The sequence below is a fragment of the Lithobates pipiens genome, unplaced genomic scaffold (assembly GCF_037356315.1).
Source record: "Lithobates pipiens isolate NorthernLeopardFrog02 unplaced genomic scaffold, aLitPip1_a1.2 Scaffold_25, whole genome shotgun sequence".
In the NCBI taxonomy this organism is placed as follows: Eukaryota; Metazoa; Chordata; class Amphibia; order Anura; family Ranidae; genus Lithobates; species Lithobates pipiens.
Window position 1 is genome coordinate 219,753,477 of NW_027507787.1, and position 26,453 is coordinate 219,779,929.

The 26,453-nt window shown below is 44.0% G+C and overlaps 1 protein-coding gene across 1 annotated transcript in view; it reads left to right on the forward strand.

Moving 5' to 3' along the window:
- Window positions 1-645: 645 nt before the first annotated feature.
- The window catches only part of INPP5A (inositol polyphosphate-5-phosphatase A), a 633,009-nt gene continuing 607,201 nt past the window's right edge, over window positions 646-26,453 (forward strand). Inside the window, exon 1 of the mRNA XM_077453801.1 lies at window positions 646-1,145. Coding sequence (XP_077309927.1) covers window positions 1,083-1,145 — 63 coding nt within the window. The 5' untranslated portion in view covers window positions 646-1,082. The remainder of the gene's footprint in view (window positions 1,146-26,453) is intronic.

The following is a 26,453-nucleotide window of genomic DNA, read 5'->3' on the forward strand; positions in this document are numbered from 1 at the left end:
TTCAGGCATGCTGTAGTGTGCACAGTGTCCTGTACCTCTGAATGGCCAGCCAAAGGATTAAAACGGACCACCTAACACAGATCAGCTTCTGTACTTTGTGTGGTCAGTTTGGAATAAGAAAGAAAGGTGACTGGCAGGATCAAGCCATGTATCACATATAAAATACACACATGTGAACACACACATGGAATAATAAGTAAATCTTTAGGGTCACAGCCAATTTCCAGGGAAGGTAGAGCCGGGCTCACAATGTCACCAGGCAAACAGAATTGCAGGATTTGTATGAATGGGATGATAATAAACACTATGAAGGGAATTTACTAAGGTTGGTTGGGGCAGACAATCTTGAGCAGCTTTAAGAGCCATCCAATCGGCTTCCAGCTTTCATTTTCAAATCTTAAAGGGTAACTCCACCTTTTTACAAATAAATAAATATTTAAATGCAAATAATACATGTACATATAATTGCAGAAACAATGCATGAATACTGAAGGTTCCAGTTATGCTGAGTTCTGATACTGCACGGTTTTTTCTTCTATCACACTTTATCCCCCCCCCCCCCCCCCCCATTGTTTTCTCCTGAGTGTGTTCCCCTTTAAGAGGGCGGAGCTGTGTATATGTGTGTGTGGTGACGTATGTGAGGTGTCTCCGCCCCCTCCCTGTCCCTGTCCCCGGGTCAGTCCCCGCGGCTGTATAGAGGAGCGGTGTGCGGTGTACAGCGAGCTCCGCCAGTCCCGGGATCCGAGCCGTACCGGAGCCGTCCTTCCCTCATCCCCGACACAGCCCGAGGAGGCCGCCGCCACCCCCCACCAGCCCTTCCCCGCTCCTCCTCCTACCGGAGACACAAACTTGCCGAGCTCGGGGCTCCTCCAGCAGGCAGCGGGAACTTTCCCAGGGCTGGCCCGGCATGGCTCCGTGTGTACCGGGCACTGGGCGAGCGTGCTGAGGGGGATGAGGAGCCGTGTGGAGATCCGCCGAACCTGAGCGCCAAACCGTGCCGGAGTGTGCCCGGAGAGCGGCGGAGACATCATCGTCCTCCACCCCGGAGCCGGCCACCCATCACCGTCCACCGGGGGAGAAGCATGGCCACCCCCGGCACCGCCATCCTGCTCGTCACCGCCAACGTGGGGACCCTCTTCGATGATGTGAGTACCGGAGGAACGGGGGGGACCGACCGGTGTGTCCGGGGACCCGACTCCTCATCTCCTACCTTGTGTCCGGTCTATTATATCCTCCGATAGTGATACATTGTGTCCGCATCTCTATTATATCCTCTAATACTCATACATTGTATCCGATCTCCTCCACTGTGATATCCGATCTATTATATCCTCTCCTAATATTCATACATTTTGTCCGATCTCCCCCACCGATACATTGTATCCGATCTTCTCTATTATATCCTCTAATACTGATTGATACATTGTATCCACATCTCTATTATATCATCCAATACTGATACATTGTATCCCATCTCCTCTATTATATCCTCCTGATACATTGTATCCAAACTTCACTATTATATCCTACTGATAAATTCTATCGATCTCTTATATCATCCATTACTGATGCATTGTATCCCATCTCTATCATATCCTCTCATAATAATAATAATAATAATAGATTTTATATTGCACTTTACATCAAAAAGATCTCAAAGTGCTACAAGTTAAAATAAACATCAATTATATCATCCAATACGCATACATTGTATCCAATCTTCTATATTATATTCTCTAATACTGTTACATTGTATCCAATCTCTACTATATCCTCTCCTAATACATTGTATCCAATGTCTCTTTCCTCACTGACAGCTGACATCTCCTATGTAGAATGACAGCTGACCCCCCCCCCCCCTCCTCGCTGTCATCTCCTATGTAGAATGACAGCTGACCCCCCCCCCTCCTCGCTGTCATCTCCTATGTAGAATGACAGCTGACCCCCCCCCCTCCTCGCTGTCATCTCCTATATAGAATGACAGCTGACCCCCCCCCCCCCCCTCGCTGTCATCTCCTATGTAGAATGACAGCTGACCCCCCCCCCTCCTCGCTGTCATCTCCTATATAGAATGACAGCTGACCCCCCCCCTCCTCGTTGTCGTCTCCTATATAGAATGACAGCTGACCCCCCCCCCCTCGCTGTCGTCTCCTATGTAGAATGACAGCTGACCCCCCCCCCCCCCCCCCTCCTCGCTGTCGTCTCCTATGTAGAATGACAGCTGACCCCCCCCCCCTCCTCGCTGTCGTCCCCTATGTAGAATGACAGCTGACCCCCCCCCCCCTCCTCCTCGCTGTCGTCTCCTATGTAGAATGACAGCTGACCCCCCCCCCCCCCCTCCTCGCTGTCGTCTCCTATGTAGAATGACAGCTGACCCCCCCCCTCCTCGCTGTCGTCTCCTATGTAGAATGCCAGCTGACCCCCCCCCCCGCTGTCGTCTCCTATATAAAATGACAGCTGACCCCCCCCCCCTCTCGTCTCCTATATAGAATGACAGCTGACCCCCCCCCCCCCGTCTCCTATATAGAATGACAGCTGACCCCCCCCCCCCCTCGCTGTCGTCTCCTATATAGAATGACAGCTGACCCCCCCCCCCCTCACTGTCATCACCTATATACAGATACAATGTGATCTATAGGTACAGTGTCATGGCCTGTGGAATGATCTTTACTGACCCTGTTATCTCCTATAGATACACTGCAATCTTCTTTATAGAATATCTGACCTCAGTGTGCACTCCTATAGAAACGGTGTGATCTGCTATGGAGTGACATCTGACCTCAGTGTGATCTCCTATTATGCATTATCTCTTATAGATACAGTGTAATGTATTTAGAATGATACTTGACCTCAATGTGATCTCCTATAGAATGACATCTGACCTCACACCGCGATCTCCTATTATAGATCCAATACTATTTTCTGTAGACGCACTGCGATCTCTTACATATCTGTTCTCGCAGTGCGATCTGAGTGTGATCTCCTATAGAAGTATACCTGATGTCAATGTGATCTCCTATAGAATGTCATCTCCTATTATAGATAAAATACTATTTTCTGTATATACACTGATCTTCAACATATCTGTTCTCGCCCTGTGATCTCCTATGTGGAATGGCATGTGAACTTGGCGTGATCTTCTATAGAATGTTTGACCTCATATAGAATGACATCTGGCCTCCAGTGTGATCTCCTATTGAATTATACCCGATGTCTGATCTCCTGGAGAGTGATATCAAACTTCAGTGTTCTGATCTTTTAGATACAGTACTATATTTTCATAGATAAATTACCATGTGATCTCTTCTATAATGGTACCTGATCTCACAGTGTGATCTCCTCCTATAAAATGATACCGGATCTCATACTATAGAATGATACCCAAGCTCTGTGTGATCTCCTATAGAATATCTGACTGCACACTGTGCTCCCCTATAGCATGACCTCTGTATTTCCATCACCTGATGAACACATTGATTCTATCCTCCTACCTGGTTGATCTGATGGGTGTATGTTTTTCAAAGCTGACCATACACCCTGCAATCCGATTTTAGAACGGGGCAATGCTAGATCCCCCACACCCACCCTGATGATCAGGGGTGTTCTTCCAAGTGCCACAGGGTGTTCTGTAATGCGTAGAAACACATTAACACTTTAAATCTGAGCTTTGCTAAAAAAAAAAAAAGTAAGAAAAATATTATTTGAAGAAGTGAATGTAAAGAATCTCTCCTAACAAATATTCTAGACCAGTGATGGAGAACCTTGGCACCCCAGATGTTTTCGAACTACATTTCCCATGAGGCTCATGCACTCTGCAGTGTAGTGGAGCATCATGGGAAATGTAGTTCTAAAACATCTGGAGTGCCAAGGTTCGCCATCACTGGTCTAGATTATACTTCTATCTATGCAGAGCATTTTTCCAGCCCATCCCCTCCTCCTCTATGATGCTCAACCTTCTACTGAGTGCCCAAGGGTGTCTCTGAGATAGAGATGATCTCCTCCTTTCTAAGGTCACCATACATGTCACCATCTCATCAAATGAATCCTCACAGAATCGGACAATGTGATCGAATGTGGGGTGATGTGTTTTTTATTAAAAACTGGAGCAACTAATCGGCTTCTTCGGTGTGGTCAGTTATGCCCCATACACACGATGAGATTATCGGACGAACGATCGTCCTTTTTTTTTTTTTTTATTATTGCATGCTAATCTCAGATCGAATCTGAGTTTACTAAAGTCACGAAAAATTCCTGCACGCCAGAAATTTTTTTTGAAAGTGATGTCATATGTTGTAATGCATTTGTATTGCATTTTCGAACGATAGCTGTACTGATTAAACGAAAATCGTACGATCTGGTATCGTACGAAAAAAATTTCCGTGCATGTCCCGATAGAATAATATCGGATGAACTGTCCTAATTTCGGCTCTCGAAAGCTCTGTACTAACGACCCGATTATCGTCCGATCGCTTCGAAAGCGGTATTTTCCGTACGATTTTCTGATCGTGTGTACGGGGCATTAAGCTTTGAAAATCAAAGCTAGAAGCTGATTGGCTGCCATGCACAGCTGCTCCTGTTTTGGAAATCCTCTTGTGTGCATGACAGAGGTTTGAAACATTGTATACTTTTATTATCTGCTTTTCAACCCATACAAGAGCTTCTACTAGATTTGGTAGATCCAATTGTGGCCCTGCACCCAACAATACGATAAGATGAGGCTTCAAATAATCGGAAAATAAGATAGCATTGAGCAGTTATCAGAAGGAAATTGGTTTTTATTTATTTTTTGATCGATCCTGATGTAAACAAATCAATCATGTTGCATTTCTTCTGATTTATTATGGGGGGGGGGGGGGGGGAAATATGGTCATATTACATGTCTATATTGACAAAATTGCTGTGTATATGGTCTATAGAATAATTGAAAATAGGGTTGGAACTACTTGAAGTTGAGATTTGCAATCGGTTCGAGAGCTTGTAAATATATACGTTTTTTATTTTGTCACTGATTTTTAGAGTGAAAATTCGATCAGATTTGTTAAACTGTGGGCTGTGTATGGTGGATCACTACATCGTTTTTTTTTTTTTATGGTTTTCTACTAGAAAAGTGACCAGTTATACATTTTTATAGAAAATTGGTATGAGAGTGGCCACAACAAGTGACAATTCTTTTCAGTGGCACACAGTCAAATCGGTGCAAACAGTTGCAGAGACTTTGAAAAAGGTGTCCGCACTACTTTGCTGTGACCTTTCATGCAACTTAGATCCTTTGCGTGTAAAGTCGCATCAACATTGCGTGCCAAAGTTGCATTGGAAATTAGTGAGACTTTGGAAATGCGATAATGTGAGTGGAATCGTTTTATATCTACTTAGTATTTAGTGCAAGGACTTGCCTGATTTGATACCAAGTAAAAGAAGAGTTTTTGGTTTGTCATATTACATTGGTAGTTTTGGTAAATCTAGGGCAATTGTGTAGATTGTACAGGCTTTGAGGTTTTTGCAACCTGAATTTTTATTTCATTACCGGAATGCCCAAAGACTACACGCCAAGCTCCATCTTCCTTTGCACAGAGACTCACTCTGCCTGCTGCATTTTTAATCATGTACAGGTCCTTCTCAAAAAATTAGCATATTGTGATAAAGTTCATTATTTTCTGTAATGTACTGATAAACATTAGACTTTCATATATTTTAGATTCATTACACACAACTGAAGTAGTTCAAGCCTTTTCTTGTGTTAATATTGATGATTTTGGCATACAGCTCATGAAAACCCAAAATTTCTTTCTCAAAAAATTAGCATATCATGAAAAGGTTCTCTAAACAAGCTATTAACCTAATCATCTGAATCAACTAATTAACTCTAAACACCTGCAAAAGATTCCCGAGGCTTTTAGCCTCCTCGCGCCCGCCCTATAGCCGAATTACGGCCGTAGAGCAGGCGCGTTCGTTTGGGCGGTCGTCCCTGGACGGCCTGATGTTTACTTCCGCAATGCGCGCCGCCGCGGGCGCGCATCGCGGAAGTTCTGTGTTCGCCGTGTCCCCCGGGGACAGGCAAACACAGATCGCTGTAAACGGCCAATCACAGCGGCCGTTTACAGCGTGATCGGCGTGTCCAATGGGAGATGATCTCATATGTAAACATATGAGATCATCTCGCAGCGCCGCTCTCCTTCCTCGCACAGACAGTGCGAGAGGGGAGAGATGAACGGCTGCAGCGGCAGCCGTTCTGATTCCGGAAAAAAAATAAAATAAAAAAATGAAATAAAAAGTGCCATCCGCCCCCAGCAGTGCCATCCGCCCCCAGCAGTGCCATCCGCCCCCAGCAGTGCTATCTGCCCCAGTGCCATCCACCCCAGTGCTACCTGCCCCCAGTGCCATCCACCCCAGTGCTACCTGCCCCCAGTGCCATCCACCCCAGTGCTACCTGCCCCTAGTGCCATCCACCCCAGTGCTACCTGCCCCTAGTGCCATCCACCCCAGTGCTACCTGCCCCCAGTGCCATCCACCCCAGTGCTACCTGCCCCCAGTGCCATCCACCCCAGTGCCATTCCACCCCAGTGCCATCCACCCCAGTGCCACCTGCCCCCAGTGCCACCTGCCCCCAGTGCCACCTGCCGTCAGTGCCACCTGCCGTCAGTGCCACCTGCCGTCAGTGCCACCTGCCGTCAGTGCCACGTGTCATCAGTGCCACATAGTGCCATCTGTCATCAGTGCCACGTATCAGTGCCATTTGTCATCAGTGCCACCTGTCAGTGTCACGTGCCATCTGTTGTCAGTGTCACGTGTCATCAATGCCACTTATCAGTGCCATCTGTCATCAGTGTCACACGTCATCGGTGGCATGTATTAGTGCCATCTGTCATCGGTGGCACATATTAGTGCCACGTATTAGTGCCATCTGTCATCGGTGCCACGTTTCAGTGCCACGTGTCATCAGTGCCACGTATTAGTGCCACGTGTCATCAGTGCCACGTATAAGTGCCACGCGTCATCAGTGCCACATATTAGTGCCATCTGTCATCAGTGCCACATATTAGTGCCATCTGTCATCAGTGCCACCTGTCAGCATTGCCACGTATCAGTGCCATCTGTCATCAGTGTCACGTGTCATTGTCCTGGTGCTTCAAAAGTGTAATAAATAGTCAACAAGTTAGATGTGTAACTTATGTTCCTAGAACACATGATGGCGCTACCTGCATGTTGGGCCTCTCTATGTGGCCAGGCTGTGAAAAAGTCCCACACATGTGGTATTGTAATACTCAGGAGGAGTAGCAGAATTTTTTGGGGGGTGTCATTTGTGGTATACACATGCCGTGAGAGAAATAACCTATTACAATGACAATTTTGTGGAGAAAAAAAAAAAAAATGAAAAATCTTAATTTTGCAAAGAATTGTGGGAAAAAAATGACAACATCAAAAGCTCACTATACCTCTTACTAAATACCTTGGAATGTCTACTTTCCAAAAAGGGGTCATTTGGGGGGTATTTGTACTTTCCTGACTTGTTCGGGTCACAAGAAGCGAGATAGGCCACCAGTACATCAGATGTGATCAATTTTGTGCGATTCGCACCACAGCTTGTAGACTCTCTAACTTTCACAAAGACCAAATAATATCCACTAATTTGGGTTATTTTTACCAAAGACATGTAGCAGTATAAATTGTGACCAAAATTTATGAAGAAAAATTAATAATTTGCATAATTCTGTCACAGAAACAAAGAAATATGCGTTTTTTTTCAAAATTTTCGGTCTTTTTTCATTTATAGCGCAAAAAATAAAACCCCAGAGGTGATCAAATACCACCAAAAGAAAGCTCTATTTGTGGGAAAAAAAGGACAAAAAATTCATTTGGGTACAGTGTTGCATGACTGAGTAATTGTCATTCAAAGTGTGAGAGCACCGAAAGCTGAAAATTGGTCTGGGCAGGAAGGTGTTTAAGTGCCCTGTAAGCAAGTGGTTAAAAACTCCCAGCCTGGTTCATTACTCAAAACCGCAATCATGGGTAAGACTGTCGACCTGACTGCTGTCCAGAAGGCATCATTGACACCCTCAAGCAAGAAGGTAAGACACAGAAAGAAATTTCTGAACGAATAGGCTGTTCCCAGAGTGCTGTATCAAGGCACCTCAGTGGGAAGTCTGTGGGAAGGAAAAAGTGTGGCAGAAAACGCTGTACGACGAGAAGAGGCGACCGGACCCTGAAGAAGATTGTGGAGAAGGACCGATTCCAGACCTTGGAGGACCTGCGGAAGCAGTGGACTGAGTCTGGAGTAGATACATCCAGAGCCACCGTGAACAGGCGTGTGCAGGAAATGGGCTACAGGTGCCGCATTCCCAGGTCAAGCCACTTTTGAACCAGAAACAGCGGCAGAAGTGCCTGACCGGGGCTACAGAGAAGCAGCACTGGACTGTTGCTCAGTGGTCCAAAGTACTTTTTTCGGATGAAAGCAAATTTTGCATGTCATTCGGAAATCAAGGTGCCAGAGTCTGGAGGAAGACTGGGGAGAGGGAAATGCCAAAATGCCTGAGGTCCAGTGTCAAGTACCCACTGTCAGTGATGGTCTGGGGTGCCATGTCAGCTGCTGGTGTTGGTCCTCTGTGTTTTATCAAGGGCAGGGTCAATGCAGCTAGCTATCAGGAGATTTTGGAGCACTTCATGCTTCCATCTGCTGAAAAGCTTTATGAAGATGATTTCCTTTTTTAGCATGACCTGGCACCTGCTCACAGTGCCAAAACCACTGGTAAATGGTTTACTGACCATGGTATTACTGTGCTCAATTGGCCTGCCAACTCTCCTGACCTGAACCCCATAGAGAATCTGTGGGATATTGGGAAGAGAAAGTTGAGAGACGCAAGACCCAACACTCTGGATGAGCTTAAGGCCGCTATCGAAGCATCCTGGGCCTCCATAACACCTCAGCAGTGCCACAGGCTGGTTGCTTCCATGCCACGCCGCATTGAAGCAGTCATTTCTGCAAAAGGATTCCCGACCAAGTATTGAGTGCATAACTGAACATAATTATTTGAAGGTTGACTTTTTTTGTATTAAAAACACTTTTCTTTATTGGTCGGATGAAATATGCTAATTTTTTGAGATAGGATTTTTGGGTTTTCAGGAGCTGTATGCCAAAATCATCAATATTAAAACAAGAAAAGGCTTGAACTACTTCAGTTGTGTGTAATGAATCTAAAATATATGAAAGTCTAATGTTTATCAGTACATTACAGAAAATAATGAACTTTATCACAATATGCTAATTTTTTGAGAAGGACCTGTAAAAGAGTTGAAAACTCCTAAAGAGGATGAATGAGTCCCCTTCATGAGTCAATGGATCTGTAAACGAATGCCCCATACACACGATGAGATTATCGGATGAATGATCGTCCGTTTTTTTTTATTGCATGCTAATCTCAGATCGAATCTGATGAGTTTACTTAAGTCACGAAAATTCCCGCACGACAGAAAAAAAATTCGGAAGTGATGTCATGTGTTGTAATGCATTTGTATTGCATTTTCGAACGATAGCTGTACTGATTAAACGAAAATCGTACGATTTGGCATCGTACGAAAAAAATTTCCGTGCATGTCCGATAGAATAATATCGGATGTACTGTCCTAATCGGCTCTCGAAAGCTCTGTACTAACGATCCGATTATCGTACGATCGCTTCGAAAGCGGTATTTTCCGTACGATTTTCGGATCGTGTGTACGGGGCATTAGGCTGGACAAGAGGAATTCAATCCATCAGTTGTCCAATGCATGCCAAACCGCATGGATGGAGGAATCGCCACTTCTGGCCACAGGGATTGATTTACTAAAAGTGGAGAGTGCGACATCTGGCACAGCTGCGCATGGTAGCCAATCAGCTTCTAACTTCAGCTTGCTTACTGGGCACTTAACCTCTCTGGCGGTTTTTCCAGAATGTGGATCGAGGGTTACATTTCAGTACCATTAGCGGTAACCCCCAAGCCACACTCGGGATTGCATTGCAGGATCCTGGTGCCGTGTACTTTGGTCCGGGCTCTATGCTCCGCCTGATGCCTCTCTGTGCCGGGCTCCATTCCCTGTGAGTGTCTTGATGCCACCAGGCTCCGCCCCCTGGCAAATTCAAAAATTGAAAATTCATATTGCATACAGTACACATTACTGTATGAAATTATTTCACATCCCTTTTGTCCCCAGTGGTGTGCCCTGCATGCAGTTTAAAAAAATATATGTGTGTGTGTGTGTGTGTGTGTTCTTTCTGCCTGGAGATAGTCCATAGCAACCAAAACTTTTTAGAACCAGGTGGAAAACGGCAATAATAAATTGGAACACTTGCAGAATTAAGCAATCGTGAATTGTGGGGAATTATTTTTTATTTTATTTATTTATTTTTATTTTTTTCATAGTTATTATCCTTTATGATTTTCTTTCAAACTTTATCGTACCCGGGATGTCTACTAGACTCTTGTTTGGACAGATTTAAGTGTGTTATTGTTAAGAATTACAGGCCTACAATATAAAATGCCAAATTTCTAAGAAAAACAATTGCACCGCTTTTGAGACACAAAAATCTGCCATCATACTGCCAGGGAGGCTAGAGCTATCTTTTGGTGATATTTAATTGCAGCTGGGTTTTTTTTATTTTTTGCTAAATAAAACAAAAAGTTTATAAAGTTTTGTTGAAAACCAGTCCCCCTTCTTTTTTTTTTTTTTTTTTTCTCCTTCATGTGCGCTGATGAGGTGGCGGCACTGAAGGGGGGGGGGGGGGCGTATTGGTAGGTGACACTGATGGGCAGCACTGATCTGTGTCACTGATTATTAAACACTGGTGGGCACAGAAAATGCAGCCATGACCCATGACTTTCTGTGTGAGGGACCGATGTCCGTTCCCCACCCCCCCTTCTTTTTTTTATTTTATTTTTTTTTTTGTTGGACACAGCTGGTCACGTGGTAAAGAGCCACCGTCAGAGGCTCTTTACTGAGATTGGAGATGCGGTGTGTCAGACTGACTCACACCACCGTGGCTTCTCCTGCTGAACGTCGTATGATGCCCAATCAGGATGACTAAACCACTTCTGCTATAGGATGGGAAGTGGTTAATGATCAAAGCAAACTCTCCATCCATGTCTCAATGCTTTTATTTTGCTGAGAAATCACTTTGAAAAACGCCCCCTCCCTCTTGGCTATCGTAAGTAAAGGCAGATTTTTTTATTTATTTTTTGCATTTACATGGAATCTATCTGCCCTTAGCTTAGGCATACAAGCATGAGGGTGTGCTTAGCTGAAAAAGCCTCTTTCGAAAACTTCTGGGATTGCTGACATGATGGGGTTGCTTTACTAAGTGCCCGTTCACACTACCGTGACTTGGCTGCCCGACAAGTCACGCTCCGTTCTGTACTATGGAACTGTTCTAATAGGAGCGACTCAAGTCGCTCCGACTTAGAAAAAGGTTCCTGTACTATTTTTGGGGTGACTTCAGGCGACTTGCATTGACTTCTTCTATACAGAAGTCTTTTGAAAATCGCTGCTGAAGTCATGTACAGGTCACGTCTGTGAGTCGTGCTGCAATTTGTGTCACCCATGTGTGAACCGTCACTGAAACTGGAGACTGGAAAATATGGCACAGCTCTGCATAGAAACCAATCAGCTTCCAGGTTTTAGGCCCCTTTCACACTGGGGCGGTGCGGGCGTGGGCGGTAAAGCGCCGCTATTTTTAGCGGTGTTTTAGTGGCCGAAAAAGGGTTAAAACCGCCCGCTGTAGCTGCGCTTTGCCGGCGGTATTGCCACGCTGTCCCATTGATTTCAATGGGTAGGAGCGGTGAATACACCGCTCCAAAGATGCGGCTAGCAGGACTTTTTTCACTGTCCTGCCAGCGCACCGCTCCAGTGTGAAAGCCCTCCGGCTTCACACTGGAGTGAAAGGGGCCGTTTTTTTTTTTTTTCAGGCGCTACACAGGCGCTATTTTTAGAGATGTAACGCCTGAATACCGCCCCAGTGTGAAAGGGACCTTAGTGTCAAAGCCTAAGGCCCCTTTCACACTGGGGCGGTTTTCAGGCGTTACAGCGCTAAAAATAGCGCCTGTGTAGCGCCTGGAAAAAACCGGCCCCTTTCACTCCAGTGTGAAAGCCGGAGGGCTTTCACACTGGAGCGGTGCGCTTGCAGGACAGTGAAAAAAGTCCTGCTAGCCGCATCTTTGGAGCGGTGAAGGAGCGGTGTATTCACCACTCCTAAACCGCTCCTACCCATTGAAATCAATGGGACAGCGCGGCAATACCGCCGGCAAAGCGCAGCGGCGCTTTGCGGGCGGTTTTAACCCTTTTTCTGCCGCTAGCGGGGGTTAAAACCACCCCGCTAGCGCCCGCAGACCGCCGCTAAAACGACGGTAAAGCTGATGCCCGCACCGCCCCAGTGTGAAAGGGGCCTTGCTGAAGTTAGAAGCTGATTGGCTACAGCTGCACCAGATTTTGCACCAGTTTTAGTACATCAACCTCCTATTTGTCTAGGCCAGGAAGCAACTAAAGGAAAAAAAAAAGTTTACGAGTAAATAAAATATACTGTTGTATCTATGTACTAATGCTAGCAGCGTATGGATAAAAAATAGTCCATGTTGATTGACAGTTAAGTTCCAATTTAAACTTTCATTTAAAAACATATTGGAAGCTGATTGGTTTCTCTGCAGATCTGCACCATATTTTGCACCCTCCAGCTTTAGTAAATCAACTCCATTGCATTCTGACAGCGGCCACCTGTGGCTGATGGAAAACTTGAACAATGTCTGCAGCTGATTGGCTGTAGTCTCTTCTCAGCTGACAGTTTGCCGAACAAAGGATGTCGGATTACTGATGTCGTCAGGTTCACCTGTGGCTTGAATTTCAGCTGGTTGGGTTCATCAGGAAAATGGCCATACATGGAGGGAATTTTGGCTAGCACTTGGGCCCGTGGGTAAAACCAGTTCTCTTGATGTTCTTTGATTATCAAAATGGCAAAAAAATTGTCAGTTGAACAGGGAGTGCAGCCAGGCTGATAGACACTGAGTATTCAGACATCTCTGTCCAACTGTCAGGGGTGTCATCAAGAGAAATGTACAAGTGTATGGTCAGCCTAAAGCCTTTATTCACACTATGAGAATATCCGATGAATGATTGTCTGCTTTATTTTTATTTATTTTTTATATTTGTTTTAGTTTTGCATGCTAGTCTTGTATAGAAGTGGTTACTAAAGTTCCAAAAATTCTCGTATGACAGAATACTTTGAAAGTGATGTATTCTTTCCTTTCTAAGCATGCGTCGTCTTGGTTATTTACCATATATACATAGTAAAACTTTGGTTTGAGAGTGTTTAGCAAAACGAGCAACTTTTTTTTTTTTTTTTTTTTTTTTTTTTTTTTTTTTTTATACATTTTGACTTGATATAGAAGTAGTATGTCACAACTGAGTATAAAAGAGAAGAGAGGCGCCTCTAAGTGTAGCAATATGGTTACAGTTAATTAAGGTACAATATTTAGCAAGTCACATGGTTGATTAAAAAAGACACACCTAAGTATGCAGGCATCCGGGGTAAAGCTGTCCATATAGATCAGTGATGGTGAACCTTTGCACCCCCAGATGTTTTGGCACTAAATTTCCCATGATGCTCAACTACACTGCAGAGTGCATGCGAACTGAGTATAAAAAGGGGCGCCTCTAAGTGTAGCAATATGGTTACATTTAATGACGGTACAACATATTGCTACACTTAGAGGCGCCCCTCTTCTCTACTCTGTGGCTCCTGCTGGATTTTGCTTCTAATCCCCTTGTGGAGGCTTCCATTTGTGGCTGGACATTTTATGGTTACACAACTTGGTCACATTGCTATAATCTTTTTATATGGACTATAAACTGAAGGACTTGTGAATAAATGGTTGTGGAACGAATCATCTGAGTTTCCATGATTTCTTATGGGGAAATTTGCTTTGCTATCCAAGTACTTTGGATTAAAGGTATGTTTGTTTTGTTTTTTTTTAATTTTATTTTTTTATTTGTTTTTTGGAACGAATTGTGCTTGCAATACAAGGTTATAATAAATGTGTGTGTGTGTGTGTGTGTGTGTGTGTGTATGTATAATTTCTTGTAAAAAAAACACTATTTATTTTTTCTTCTTGAAACCAACAAATGTCAGAAAAAGGTTTAGTATTTCAAGTGGTTAAACTTTCCTCATTTACACACAGTCTATTCCTTTGACAAATTGTTACAATGTTTAGACTTGTTCCACTGCTAAAGAATGTTGTGATCCTTGGCAGACTGGGGTGGTTTTATTTTTTCTCTCTTCCTTTCTTTTGATGGCTGTGGCTTCAGAAGAGCAGAGAGAATCTTTGCATAGTAAGAATTATGAAACACTTTTGTCAAGAAAAACAAGATATTTGGGGGGGGGGGGGGGGGGGGGAGGGGAAGATCGCAACGGAGGAAAAAAATTGTGATAAAGAGTCTTGACTATTAATCGTGCAGCTCTAGTGTCACCTGGTGTGGTCAGAACCCCCATAGAAACACTGCTGTCCTTCGCCTTTTTTTATTCGCGTTTTCCACATAGTTTACAAAGGTAGACACCACCTGGTCCTCTGCAGGGAGTCCCTTGTCAAAGAATCCCCCCCCCCCCCCCCCCAAACTGTACAATCAGAGTGTATGGCTAGCTCAGTCCTGTAGCATCCAACCAGACTAAAGTGACTTGATGTAATATGCTGTTTTATTAACAATGAGACTGAATACGGATGAGATTTTGGAGCCCTGTAGGAATCTGCGGTGTACGGAGCCGTCGTGCTGTAGAGCCTAGCCCATGCCGAGCAGTGCTGAGAATATTCGATCAACCTAACAAAAGATGTATGATCTGCAGCTTCTCTATAATAAGAGCCGGCGGTGTGTTTGTAGTGAGTGAATCTTTGTACACTTTCAGAAGTTGTGTCTGAACTGTACACTCGGGGTTTTGCCTCCCACGTTGCGGAAGAAACATTTTGGTGGTTGAGCTGTGATGTTTCTTTGAATTTTGAATCCTGCAGCGTGCGCACATAAACAGTGACAGTTACTGGCTGCACGTTCACCGATTGGGGGGGGGGGGGAGTGCCCGGGTGAAGTGTGTCTGTGTGTGTGTGTGTGTGTGTGTGTGTGTGGTTTGTTTGTTGTTTGTTGTTTGTTTGTTTTTGTTTGTTTTTGTTTGTTTTTGTTTGTTTTTTTGTTTTTGGGGATTAACCTCCGTAGACACCCTTTGTTTTGTAGATGGCTCTCCCCAGATATTCAGTAAGTGATGAGAACACATCCTCCAATAGGAAGGGATGAACACGGGTGCAGTGTGACCGATTGTCCAAATCAGTTAGTAGGATTGGTTTTTGTGTGTTCTCCAGGCTGGAGTTTATTAGAGGAGATCCGGGGATATTAGTGATTGGAAATCCAAGATTTTAGCCTGTGATCGTTCAGTAGCCAATAGCTGCCCTTGCGTCAGAACAGCACACAGACTAACGTTTTCCTGATAAGAATTGGTTCCATCGGACCTTTTCTGCCAGAAAGTCCGACCGTGTGTACACGGCAATATACTTGTCATGGTTATTAAAGGGAACCCAGGGTGGATAAAGAATCAATGATTTAAAAAAAATTTTTTTTACTCAAAGTATTTTATTTAAATATAAATTTATTTTTATTTTTTTTCTATTTAACCACTTCATCAAAGATTTACCCCCACCCTTCCTGACCAGAGCACTCTTTTCAATACGGTACTGTGTCACTTTAACTGACAATTGTGCGGTCGTGCAAAGTTGCAACCAAGCAAAATTGATGTCTTCCCCCCCCCCCCCCCCTTTTAAAAAAAAAAAAAAAAAGCAATATTTACTTTGGTATAGTGTCCCCAAAAAATATGAAAAACTAATTTCCTTCTCAGTTTAGGCCGATTATGTGTTCTTCTACATATTCTTGGTTTTAAAAAAAAAAAAACAAACCTCAAGAATATATTGAGTTGCGCAAAAGTTATATAGCGTCTACAAAATGGGGGGGATATAGTCATGGCATTGTGTGTATGTGTATATATATATGTGTGTGTGTGTGTGTGTGTGTGTATATGTGTGTGTATAAAAAAAAAAAAAAAAAATATTCATTCATGAATTGAAAAAAAAAAATATTATGCTCTAAAAAATGCACCGATTACTGTGTAAATGACACGGGAAGGGGTTAAACACTAGAGGGTGATCAAGGGGTTAAGTGTGTCCTAGGCAGTGATTCTAACTGGGGGGGGGGTTGGCTACTACTCGCATGACATAAATCATTGCTCCCGATGACAGGGAGCAGTAGATCTGTCATGTCACTAGTCAGAGCAAGGAAATGCCTTGTTTACAAAGGCTTCTTCCACTCCATGACACAATCACGGGTCCTTGGCGGACAGTCTGCGGGATCCACGGGCACAGATTATGTGGGGTGCGCTCCCACAGTACTGTAATTTTTAAAGGGGATGTACCTGTATGCCCATTTGCCCAGCCGTGCCATTGTGCCAACGTACATTGTCCATGTGCTGGTCGGCATGTGGTTAAAATACCTTTTTAATAGTTTTAGTTTATTCAACATGAAATGGAGCTTAGTTATGTAGCACGAGGCTGTATATTCTGCAATATTTACATTTTTTGGTAAACTCATTCAATGAATCCAAGCTGAGATAACATGCACTGCATTGATGCATTCACACAATTTCACAGTAACTACCAGCAAGAATGATTCCTTAAATTTTAAAGAGCACCTATAATTTCAGATCCATGATGGCAGCACCTGTTAGCGGGCATCCACTCACCTGCTGCCGACACGTCTCTCACCTTGTTGTGTCACTGTTGGTGAGTCCACAGCGGGTCAGAGGAGGAGCTCCTGCAGGACAGAGATGCCAGTCGCTCCTTTAAATATTATGATTTAAATCAAACCTTTTTACTAGTGACTTAAATCAAATCCTCCCTGGTCCCTGTATGCAGTGAGGCCCTGGTTTTCACTGAATGCGAGTTTGAATTCGTGGAGAGTTCAGCTGAACTTTTGAAACCCGCATCTCAGTGCAAGTTCGGAGGCGATTGGAAAGACGTCTATGAGGGTTCATTGAAATTGCCCCCGAAGTCACCAAAAGTAGTGCAGGAACTACTTTTGGAAATCAGAGCGGCGCTGCAAAGTCAGGGTAGCACTGATTGGGACAGTGCCGTTCCCACAATAGGCTGCGTTTTGACATGTCAAATCGCACCAATGAATGGGGGGCTCGAAGTTTGGATGCCTGGTGTACTGTATACAGCTTGTCATTGATTAGTACAGGGGGCTGTTTGAAAACACTTGTCAATACCGACACAGAGATGCATTTTATATATTCAGTGTGTCTGTCTACAATATGCCCCTTTCATGTGGGGGAGGGTAAGGGGCATATTGTGCTCATCCTTTTTTAGTGTGTCCAGGAGGGACAGGTGCAGCGCCCAGCCTTTGCTGCCCGGAGCCAGTCAAGGTCTATAGCAGGTTGTGGCTGAATGGACCCGATTGCCGAGTGCTACGTACGTTTAGGGCCCTGTACATTCAGGGTCGAATGCTCAGAATTCCTGTGTTGTGGGCTCTTTGAATGCCTAGGGCAGTGATGGAAAACCTTGGCACCCCAGATGTTTTGGAACTGCATTTCCCATGATGCTCAACTACACTGCAAAGTCCATGAGCATCATGGGAAATGTAGTTCCAAAACCTCTAGGGTGCCAAGGTTTCATAGTTTCATAGTCAGTAAGGTTGAATAAAGACACCAGTCCATCCATCCAGTTCAACCTGAGTCAGTGTCTACAATTGTCCCTATCCCTGTACATTGCACACTCTCATCGGTCCCCACCATCAAGGAGCCACAATCCAAGGTCCCCATTCATATACTAGGGCCAATTTTGGACAGAAGCCAATTAACCTACCTGCATGTCTTTGGAGTGTGGGAGGAAACCGGAGTACATGGAGGAAACCCACACAGGCACAGGGAGAACATGCAAACTCCAGGCAGGTAGTGTCGTGGTTGGGATTTGAACCAGCGACCCTTCTTACTGCTAGGTGAGAGTGCTACCCACTACACCACTGTGCCGCCCTAGGTTCTCCATCACTGGACTAGGGCCATAAATGTGATTACCACTTGGTATAGTGTTCAGCCGCAGCCTGGCATTGACTTTCACAGTCTGCAGTGATCAGGGCTGGATGCTTTCCTATTCCTCCTGGGCACAGTAGAATGTCGGGTCAGTAGAATGTCGGGTCAGATTCACAGCAGCTACACACAGCATCTGCAAAAAGGGCCTTCATCCTATTTGTGGAATTGGGTTTACAAACATGAATACGTTTTCTAAGATTTACATCAAACCAATTTATTTCATAGATACAACTCCAAAAATGATCTTTTATGTTTAATTCAGTGGTAGGAGGTACATTTTATATGGTTGTAATGCTGAATGTGACAAATCTTGGCGAGGCTCAGATATATGGTCCAAATTCACAGTAATTGTTGTCTTCAACTTAGACTATACTTGGGCTGCTTAAAGAGTGAGACATATGAGGGACCTTCTCCTGGATTTTCCTGATGGTTGGAATTGACCCATTGTTTTCTTCTGACAAAGAACAAGATCATTAGTCAGGCTTGGTCAGAACTCCTGATCCTAATAATGGTCTGAAATGGTGACTTTCAGAATTGAAGCCATGTTTCCTTTTATAATCCTATGAGAAGGTTCAGAAGATGTAGATGTGAATGTATGACGGGTTCTTTGGCTGTTTTTCTGATTGCCTTTAACTACTAGATGTTCCTCATCTAAGCTTTTGTCTACATCCTGTGGTTTAGAGATTTGTCATCCTCGCATGACTTTTGTTGGCTTTTACTCGGTAACCCAACGTATTGGCTTTCTTTCTGGTTCCCACGTGTTTTTTTAGATGTGTATTTTTATCAAGCAGATTAATTTTATATTTCTCAACCAGCGTTACTAAACCCACAACAGTAAGAGAAAGCTAAGGGGTTAATCCTCCGCATTGTGTAAAAAGGCTGTTTGATCCTGTCTTCTCTGATCTTCCTCTTCTTCTTTTTAGAGTCCCCAATCCATCTGCTGATAAAACAGAACCTTGGGTCGCTCTGCGCATGCTGTTTGGTCTGTATTGCTGCAGAGGTTGTGTGGTGGGCTCTTCTTTCTTCTTTTTTCTTCTTCTTTCTTCTTCTTCTTTCTTCTTTTTTCTTCTTCTTTCTTTTTTCTTCTTTCTTTTTTCTTCTTTCAGCGCCTGTGATCAACACTGTCCAGACAGAGGGTCTTGTAGCCTCATTGGACAGTCGGAGGAGACTGGAAATGGTTCCTACAAGCTTTAACCAGTGCTCGGCCGGACACTGATAATAGTCCTAAGACTGCTGATCAGAAAAGGTATTTAGCAGTTTATATTAACTGGATTTCCATGTTCTTGGGGAGACCAAATACAGTGAATGCAGGGTCTGGGTTAGTAAGCCTTTTTAAAATGAAGAACGAGGTTGGTCCATGCACAAGGTTTATTTTGAAAAGTTTCAGTGACGGGTGGTAGAGCTGCACGATTCTGTCCAAAATGAGAGTCAACATTTTTTTTTGCTTGGAATAAAAATCACGATTCTCACAACATAAAATCTTTCACATACAAAAAAAATTGGCTAACTTTACTTTTCATATATAATTTTTTAATTTTTTTATACACCACTTGCCAATAGGCCCTGGACGGCTGCAAAGTGGTTTCCTGACCGGACGTCCTCAGGATCCTGACCGGACGTCCTCAGGATCCTGACCGGACGTCCTCAGGATCCTGACCGGACGTCCTCAGGATCCGGAACCGCTGCGCTCCTCAGGATCCGGAACCGCTGCGCTCCTCAGGATCCGGAACCGCTGCGCTCCTCAGGATCCGGAACCGCTGCGCTCCTCAGGATCCGGAACCGCTGCGCTCCTCAGGATCCGGAACCGCTGCGCTCCTCAGGATCCGGAACCGCTGCGCTCCTCAGGATCCGGAACCGCTGCGCTCCTCAGGATCCTGACCGGACGTCCTCAGGATCCTGACCGGACGTCCTCAGGATCCTGACCGGACGTCCTCAGGATTTGGAACCGCTGCGCTCCTCAGGATCCTGACCGGACGTCCTCAGGATTTGGAACCGCTGCGCTCCTCAGGATCCTGACCGGACGTCCTCAGGATTTGGAACCGCTGCGCTCCTCAGGATCCTGACCGGACGTCCTCAGGATTTGGAACCGCTGCGCTCCTCAGGAGGTGAACATCACGGCGATCGTTGTTGCAGGGTGTCATTCTCCGCAACTACGATCTCGGTAAAGAGTCTCCGATGGAGAGTCTTTAACACATGATCAGCCGTGTCCAATCACGGCTGATCAGTGTAAATAGGAAGAGCCGGTGATCGGCTTTTCCTCACTCGCGTCTGTCGGACGCGAGTAGAGGAGAGCCGATCGACCGCTCTTCTGACTGGGGGGGGGGAAATCTGTGCTGATCGATTATCAGCACAGCCCCCCCTGAGGATGCCGACACTGGACCACCAGGGATGCCCAGCACTAGGTATGCCACCCTAGACCACCAGGGATGCCAGTCAGTGCCCACAATGGGCATCCCTGGCATGCATTATCGATTGGCACCCATCGATACAAAACAATACAGTGCCACCTTATCAGTGCCCGTCAGTGCAGCCCCATCAGCACCCATCAGTGAAGGAGAAAACTTATTTACAAAGTTTTGAAACTGAAACAAAAAAAAACATATTTTTTTCAAAACTTTCAGTCTTCTTTTTTGCTAAAAATTTTTTTTAAAACCGTAGAGGTGATCAAATACCACCAAAATAAAGCTCTATTTTTGATAAAAATGTAATTTAGGTACAGTGTAGCGTGACAGTGCAATTGTCATCTCTGGTGTTGGTGGCTGAATTTGTTCCGCATCATTCCCACTGATACCAATGTCTGGTGTCAGTGGGAGAATTTTGTCCTTCGTGATTGGTTTCAGCGGGAGGAATAATGCCCCATCTCTGGTGTCGGTGGGACAATTATTTTTTTTTTTTTTTCCCATCATTGGTTTCAGTGGGAGGATTAGTGCCTTGTATCAGTAGAAGAGATGGTGCCCTGAGGGGGGGATTAAAGAGGAAGTAAACCCTGATGAGTTTACTTCCTCTTTTTTTTCCCTGCAAAGGTAAAGCATAATGGACTACTGTGCATCGCATAGTAGCCTATTATGTGTCACGTACCTGACACAGGAGCCAGCGAAGTCGTGCTGTCCCCTGTAGTCCGCCGCATCCATCTTGCTGGTGGCGTCTCGCAGCTCTGCCGCTGTCATTCGGCGAAGCCGCGATGACGTCACTCCCGCGCATGCGCACAGGAGTCGACAAATGCGGCAGCTCCATTTTTGGAACTGCCGCGTTCAGCGCGCCGTAGACAGCGGTGCCCGTTTTCGGGCAAATATCTCCTAAACCATATAGGTTTAGGAGATATTGCTTGGACCTACAGGTAAGCCTTAATCTAGGCTTACCTGTAGGTCAAAGTGGTTTGTAAGGGTTTACAACCACTTTAAGGCAAGCAAATGACCATATCTGGTCTGCAGTTCGGAGACCCCTGATCTATAGGCAGGTGGAAGTGGGCATGCATCCATTTATATCCTTTTACCTCTGATCCATCATGTTTAGGTCAGCAAACATGGAAAATAATGCAAACCTTTATTTATTACCTTTATTATTTATTTATCTCTTCGTGATCGCTGTGCTTTATATGCTTTGATTTGTTGATTAGTACAATAAAGATTTTGGCATTCCTAGAGCAGTGTTTCCCAACTCCAGTCCTCAAGGCCCCCCCAACAGGTCACGTTTTCAGGATTTCCCTCAGATGAAATGGCTGTGGGTAATTACTAAGGCAGTGAAACTGATCAAATCACCTGTGCAAATCAATGGAAATCCTTAAAACATGCCCTGTTGGGGCGCCTTGAGGACTGGAGTTTGAGAAACACTGCCCTAGAGTATGCGACCATTCATCCATTGTTCTCTGCTGATTTCTGGGGTAAAACGGGTGGGCACCTCTGCTTTGAAACAACACTAGACTTTCAGCACTCGCACCGTGGGCAGGGTTTCCTCGTTGTACTGGTTATCTGGAAATATTTGAGAGGGATTTATTTTTTTGTAATATAAAAGAATAATTTGTATTGGTTTCCTGGAATTGCGAACAGCTTGGTCTTTGTATTTCTCGGTCACGGAACATCTGCTTGGTCATAATATTTCGGAGTTAGGACTTGGAGGTGCTGACACATATGTTCTCATAACCATTCATTTTGGCAGAGCCTGAACTGTATGAAAACATAAGGCCATTAGCACTAATATGTTCTCGCAGAAGATCGATATTTGTATATCAACGCTTCATATTATTATTTTTTGTCTTTTCTTTATTAGATGTTTTATGGCAGTCTGTAATGTAGGACATGTTTTGTGTTTTTCTCTGAATACATGTCAGCCTAATGCTTGTTGACGGTAACACAGCCCAGTGGATGCTTCGTAACGGCTGCGTGTTGCTTTCCTCTGAAATCCTACATTACTTTTGTTTATGCCGTGGGCTTCTTTGTCAAAATTACTTTACGCCTGTGTAATCCTTAAACACAGAAAAAATATATATTTATAATCCTACAAATGTTCCACTTGGGGGGGGGGGCGATGAGTAGGGAACGCGGAACACAAAAGAATACGTTTGGACTGGTGGCCTTAGAATTTTCTTTGGTTGGTTTTTATTTTCAGTGAAGGTGGTGAAGGTGGTTTCAATGGAACGATTGGCTCAGAATCCAGAGTGTAGGTTAGTAGTAGATGTCCTAGTGCTGACCGTGTGTTCTAGGGATTTCAGTGGAAAAGGGAGAGGTGAGGAGATTGTGCAGCTGGAGACAGCCGGAGGGTCCAGGGTTTTTTAATTTTTTTTATTAAATTTTTATTTTTATTTTATTTTATTTTTTTTTTTATTTATTTAGTTTTATTTTTTTGGGGGGGAATGCTGGTGTTAAATCGGCATACTTGACTGAGGAAGAGAAAATGACTATTTTAAAAGAAGGCTGGTTTCCTCGCTGTAAGGCCTTTATTCTTCACCTTCATGTAACTGTTAAAGTGAGATTGCAAACCCTCAGGTTTTTGTTTTTTGGCACTTCCAGCAGTTGATTTGATCACTTACTGTCTATGCAGCTACTTAAAAAATTTTTTTTTTCCTTCTTGTTAGAGCTTAAAGCGTTTAACACACACAAAAATAGAAAAAATATTGATCCTGTTACTTTAAGGCCCCTTTCACACAGGGGTGGGAGGTGTGTCAGCGGTAAAGCGCCGCTATTTTTAGCAGCGCTTTACCGTCGGATTTGCGGTGCTATTTGGCTGCTAGCGGGGCGATTTTTACCCCCCTGCTAGCGGCTGAGAAAGGGTTAGAAACCACCACAAAGCGCCTCTGCAGAGGTGCTTTGCCGGCTGTATAGCTACACTGCCTCATTGATTTCAATGGGCAGGAGCGGTGTATATACCGCTCCTTCACTGCTCCAAAGATGCTGCTAACGGGACTTTTTTTTTTTTTTTTTTTTTTTTTATCGTCCTGCAAGCGCACCACTCCAGTGTGAAGGCCCTCGGGGCTTTCACACTGGAGACACAGCAGCGGCTGCTTCAGGTCGGTTTGATCAACCGACCAAACCAATGTAAACCCAGCCTTGCATCTCTCATCAGGCAATGTTATAAAGTTGCACGATTAATTGCTAAGAATGGAGATTGATTCTTTCCCCCCTCATGAACTTAAAGAGGGATTCCACCTACAAAAAAATATTAAAAGCCAGCAGCTATAAATACTACAGCTGCTGACTTTTAATAAATGGACACTCGCCTGTCCCAGGGTCCAGCGATGCCGAGACCGGCTGCTGCAGCCACCATTCTAGGTGAGGGAATTGGGAAGTGAAGCGTTGCGGCTTCACTTCCTGGTTCCCTACTGCGCATGTGCGAGTTGTGCAGTGCAATGGTTCGCGCTGTCTCTGGGACCCGTGTGTGTCCTAGCAGATAGCGCGGCGGGACAGGAAACAGCATAGACTCCTGTGGGAATCTATGCCCAGAAGTGGGTGCAAATACCTGTCTTAGACAAGCTAATGGCTGTCAAAAGGGGGTGTGATTAACGGGCAGCCTGCCAAGTTTTCCAACATTCCTCAGCCGCTGAGCCAACTATAGACATTGTAACATCTTCTTCAGCTGAACTTGTACGGCTTTATTTCCGCAGCTTAGTGTGAACCACTGAGCTGCGGTGTGTCCGCGGGTCCCGCAGACTGTCAGCCGGGGTCCACGATCATGTCACAGATAGGCATCTCCCCGTTCTGCCTAGTGATATGATAGATCACCGCCCCCTGTCATCGGGAGCAGTGATTGCTGTCATGTCAGTTTTAGCCCACCCCCCCCCCCCCCCCCAAGTTAGAATCAGTCGCTTGGACACACTTAACCCCTTGATCGCCTTCCCTGCCAGTGTCCTTTATACAGTAATCGGTGCATTTTTATAGCAAATATATATAAATGACAATGATCCCAAAATAGTGTCACAAGTGTCCGATGTGTGCACCATAATGTCGCAGTCGTGATAAAGAAGAGCGCTGACGCTACTACTACTACTAATGCCATAAATCTGTCCCCTATTTTGTGGATGCTATAGCTTTTTCGCAAACCAATATACGCTTATTGCGATATTTTTGTTAAAAAAGAAAAGTAGAAGAATACATATATGCCACAACTGAGAGAGAAATTTGTGGGTTTTTTCAAAATTGTTGCTCTTTTTGTTAATAGCGCAAAAAATAAACCGCAGAGGTGATCAAATACCACCAAAAGAAAGCTTGATTTGTGGGTGCAACATCGCATGATTGCTCAATTGTCAAAGCGACGCAGTGCTGCATCGTAAAAAGTGCTCTGGTCAGGAAGGGGGCAAGTTCTTCCGGGGCTGTCTACCGTAACACTTTTGAACTTTGGTGAAAGGAACTTAAGAACTTACTGGCAAATGAATCATTTCATAAGTTTGTTCCTAAATTTTTTTTATTTTTTTTTATTTTTTTTTATATTTTTAGACCAGCTGTTCTCGGCTAAGGTTACATGGAACCCTACGGTTCCTGCAGGGATTAAGGGTTCCTTGAGGCTGATTGGCCTCATATCTGATGGCACCGATTTAAATTTTTTAGTTGTCTGTAAGGGCGTAATTCTCTGCACCGCTGAATGAGAGCATTTCATGGAGACCTGAAAATTTATTTTAAGGGTTACTCCTTTTAGTAAAAAGTTTGAGAGCGGCTGATTTGGGCATACAGTTGACAATCGTCTTTAGTATCTCCGACCTGACCTGTTTTCTTTACAAATGGCACAACCCAGATATTTCAAAGATGTTTCTTGACATCCTGTTTGGTCCATTTTCAACACCACCTATTTGAGCCAAACAATTTCTGTAATACAGTAGAACCTTGGATTGCGAACAGAATTTGTTCCAGAAACCATGCTTGAAATCCAAAGCACTTGTATATCAAAGCAAATTTCCCCATAAGAAATAATGCAAACTCGAATGATTCGTTCCACAACCATTTATATTCATAGGTCCTTCAGTTTATAGTCCATATAAAAGGAATACAGCAATGTGATAGGTTGTGTAGCCATAAAATGTCCATCCACAAATGGAAGCCTCCACAAGGGGATTGGAAGCAAAATCCAGCAGGAGCTCCAGAGTATAAAAGAGAAGAGTAATATGTAATCATATTGCTACACTTGGAGGTGCCTCTCTTCTCTTTTATACTCGGTTGTAGCGTGATGCTACTTGTATATCAAGTAAATTTATTTTAAAAATTTGCTTGTCTTGCAAAACACTATCAAACCAAGGTTTTACGATATTGTCTTTTAAAATGGGGACAAACGTGTGTGTGTGTGTTTCTTTCTTTCTTTCTTTCTTTCTTTCTTTCTTTCTTTCTTTCTTTCTTTCTTTCTTTCTTTCTTTTCTTTCTTTCTTTCTTTCTTTCTTTCTTTCTTTCTTTCTTTCTTTCTTTCTTTCTTTCTTTCTTTCTTTCTTTCTTTCTTTCTTTCTTTCTTTCTTTCTTTCTTTCTTTCTTTCTTTCTTTCTTTCTTTCTTTCTTTCTTTCTTTCTTTCTTTCTTTCTTTCTTTCTTTCTTTCTTTCTTTCTTTCTTTCTTTCTTCTTTCTTTCTTTCTTTCTTTCTTTCTTTCTTTCTTTCTTCTTTCTTTCTTTCTTTCTTTCTTTCTTTCTTTCTTTCTTTCTTTCTTTCTTTCTTTCTTTCTTTCTTTCTTTCTTTCCCATAAAACGATCTGTGGCTATGCATATAAAGGAATATTTCTGTATTGTGTTTACCTCTATGTGGTTCAAACAGCACCGTTCTTCCCTGACCGGTTTTCATTGGTTAAACTTGGGCTGATGAATTAAATAGAGCGCTATGTTCAAGGGAGTAACGTATGTGTGTTTTTGGGCTTTTT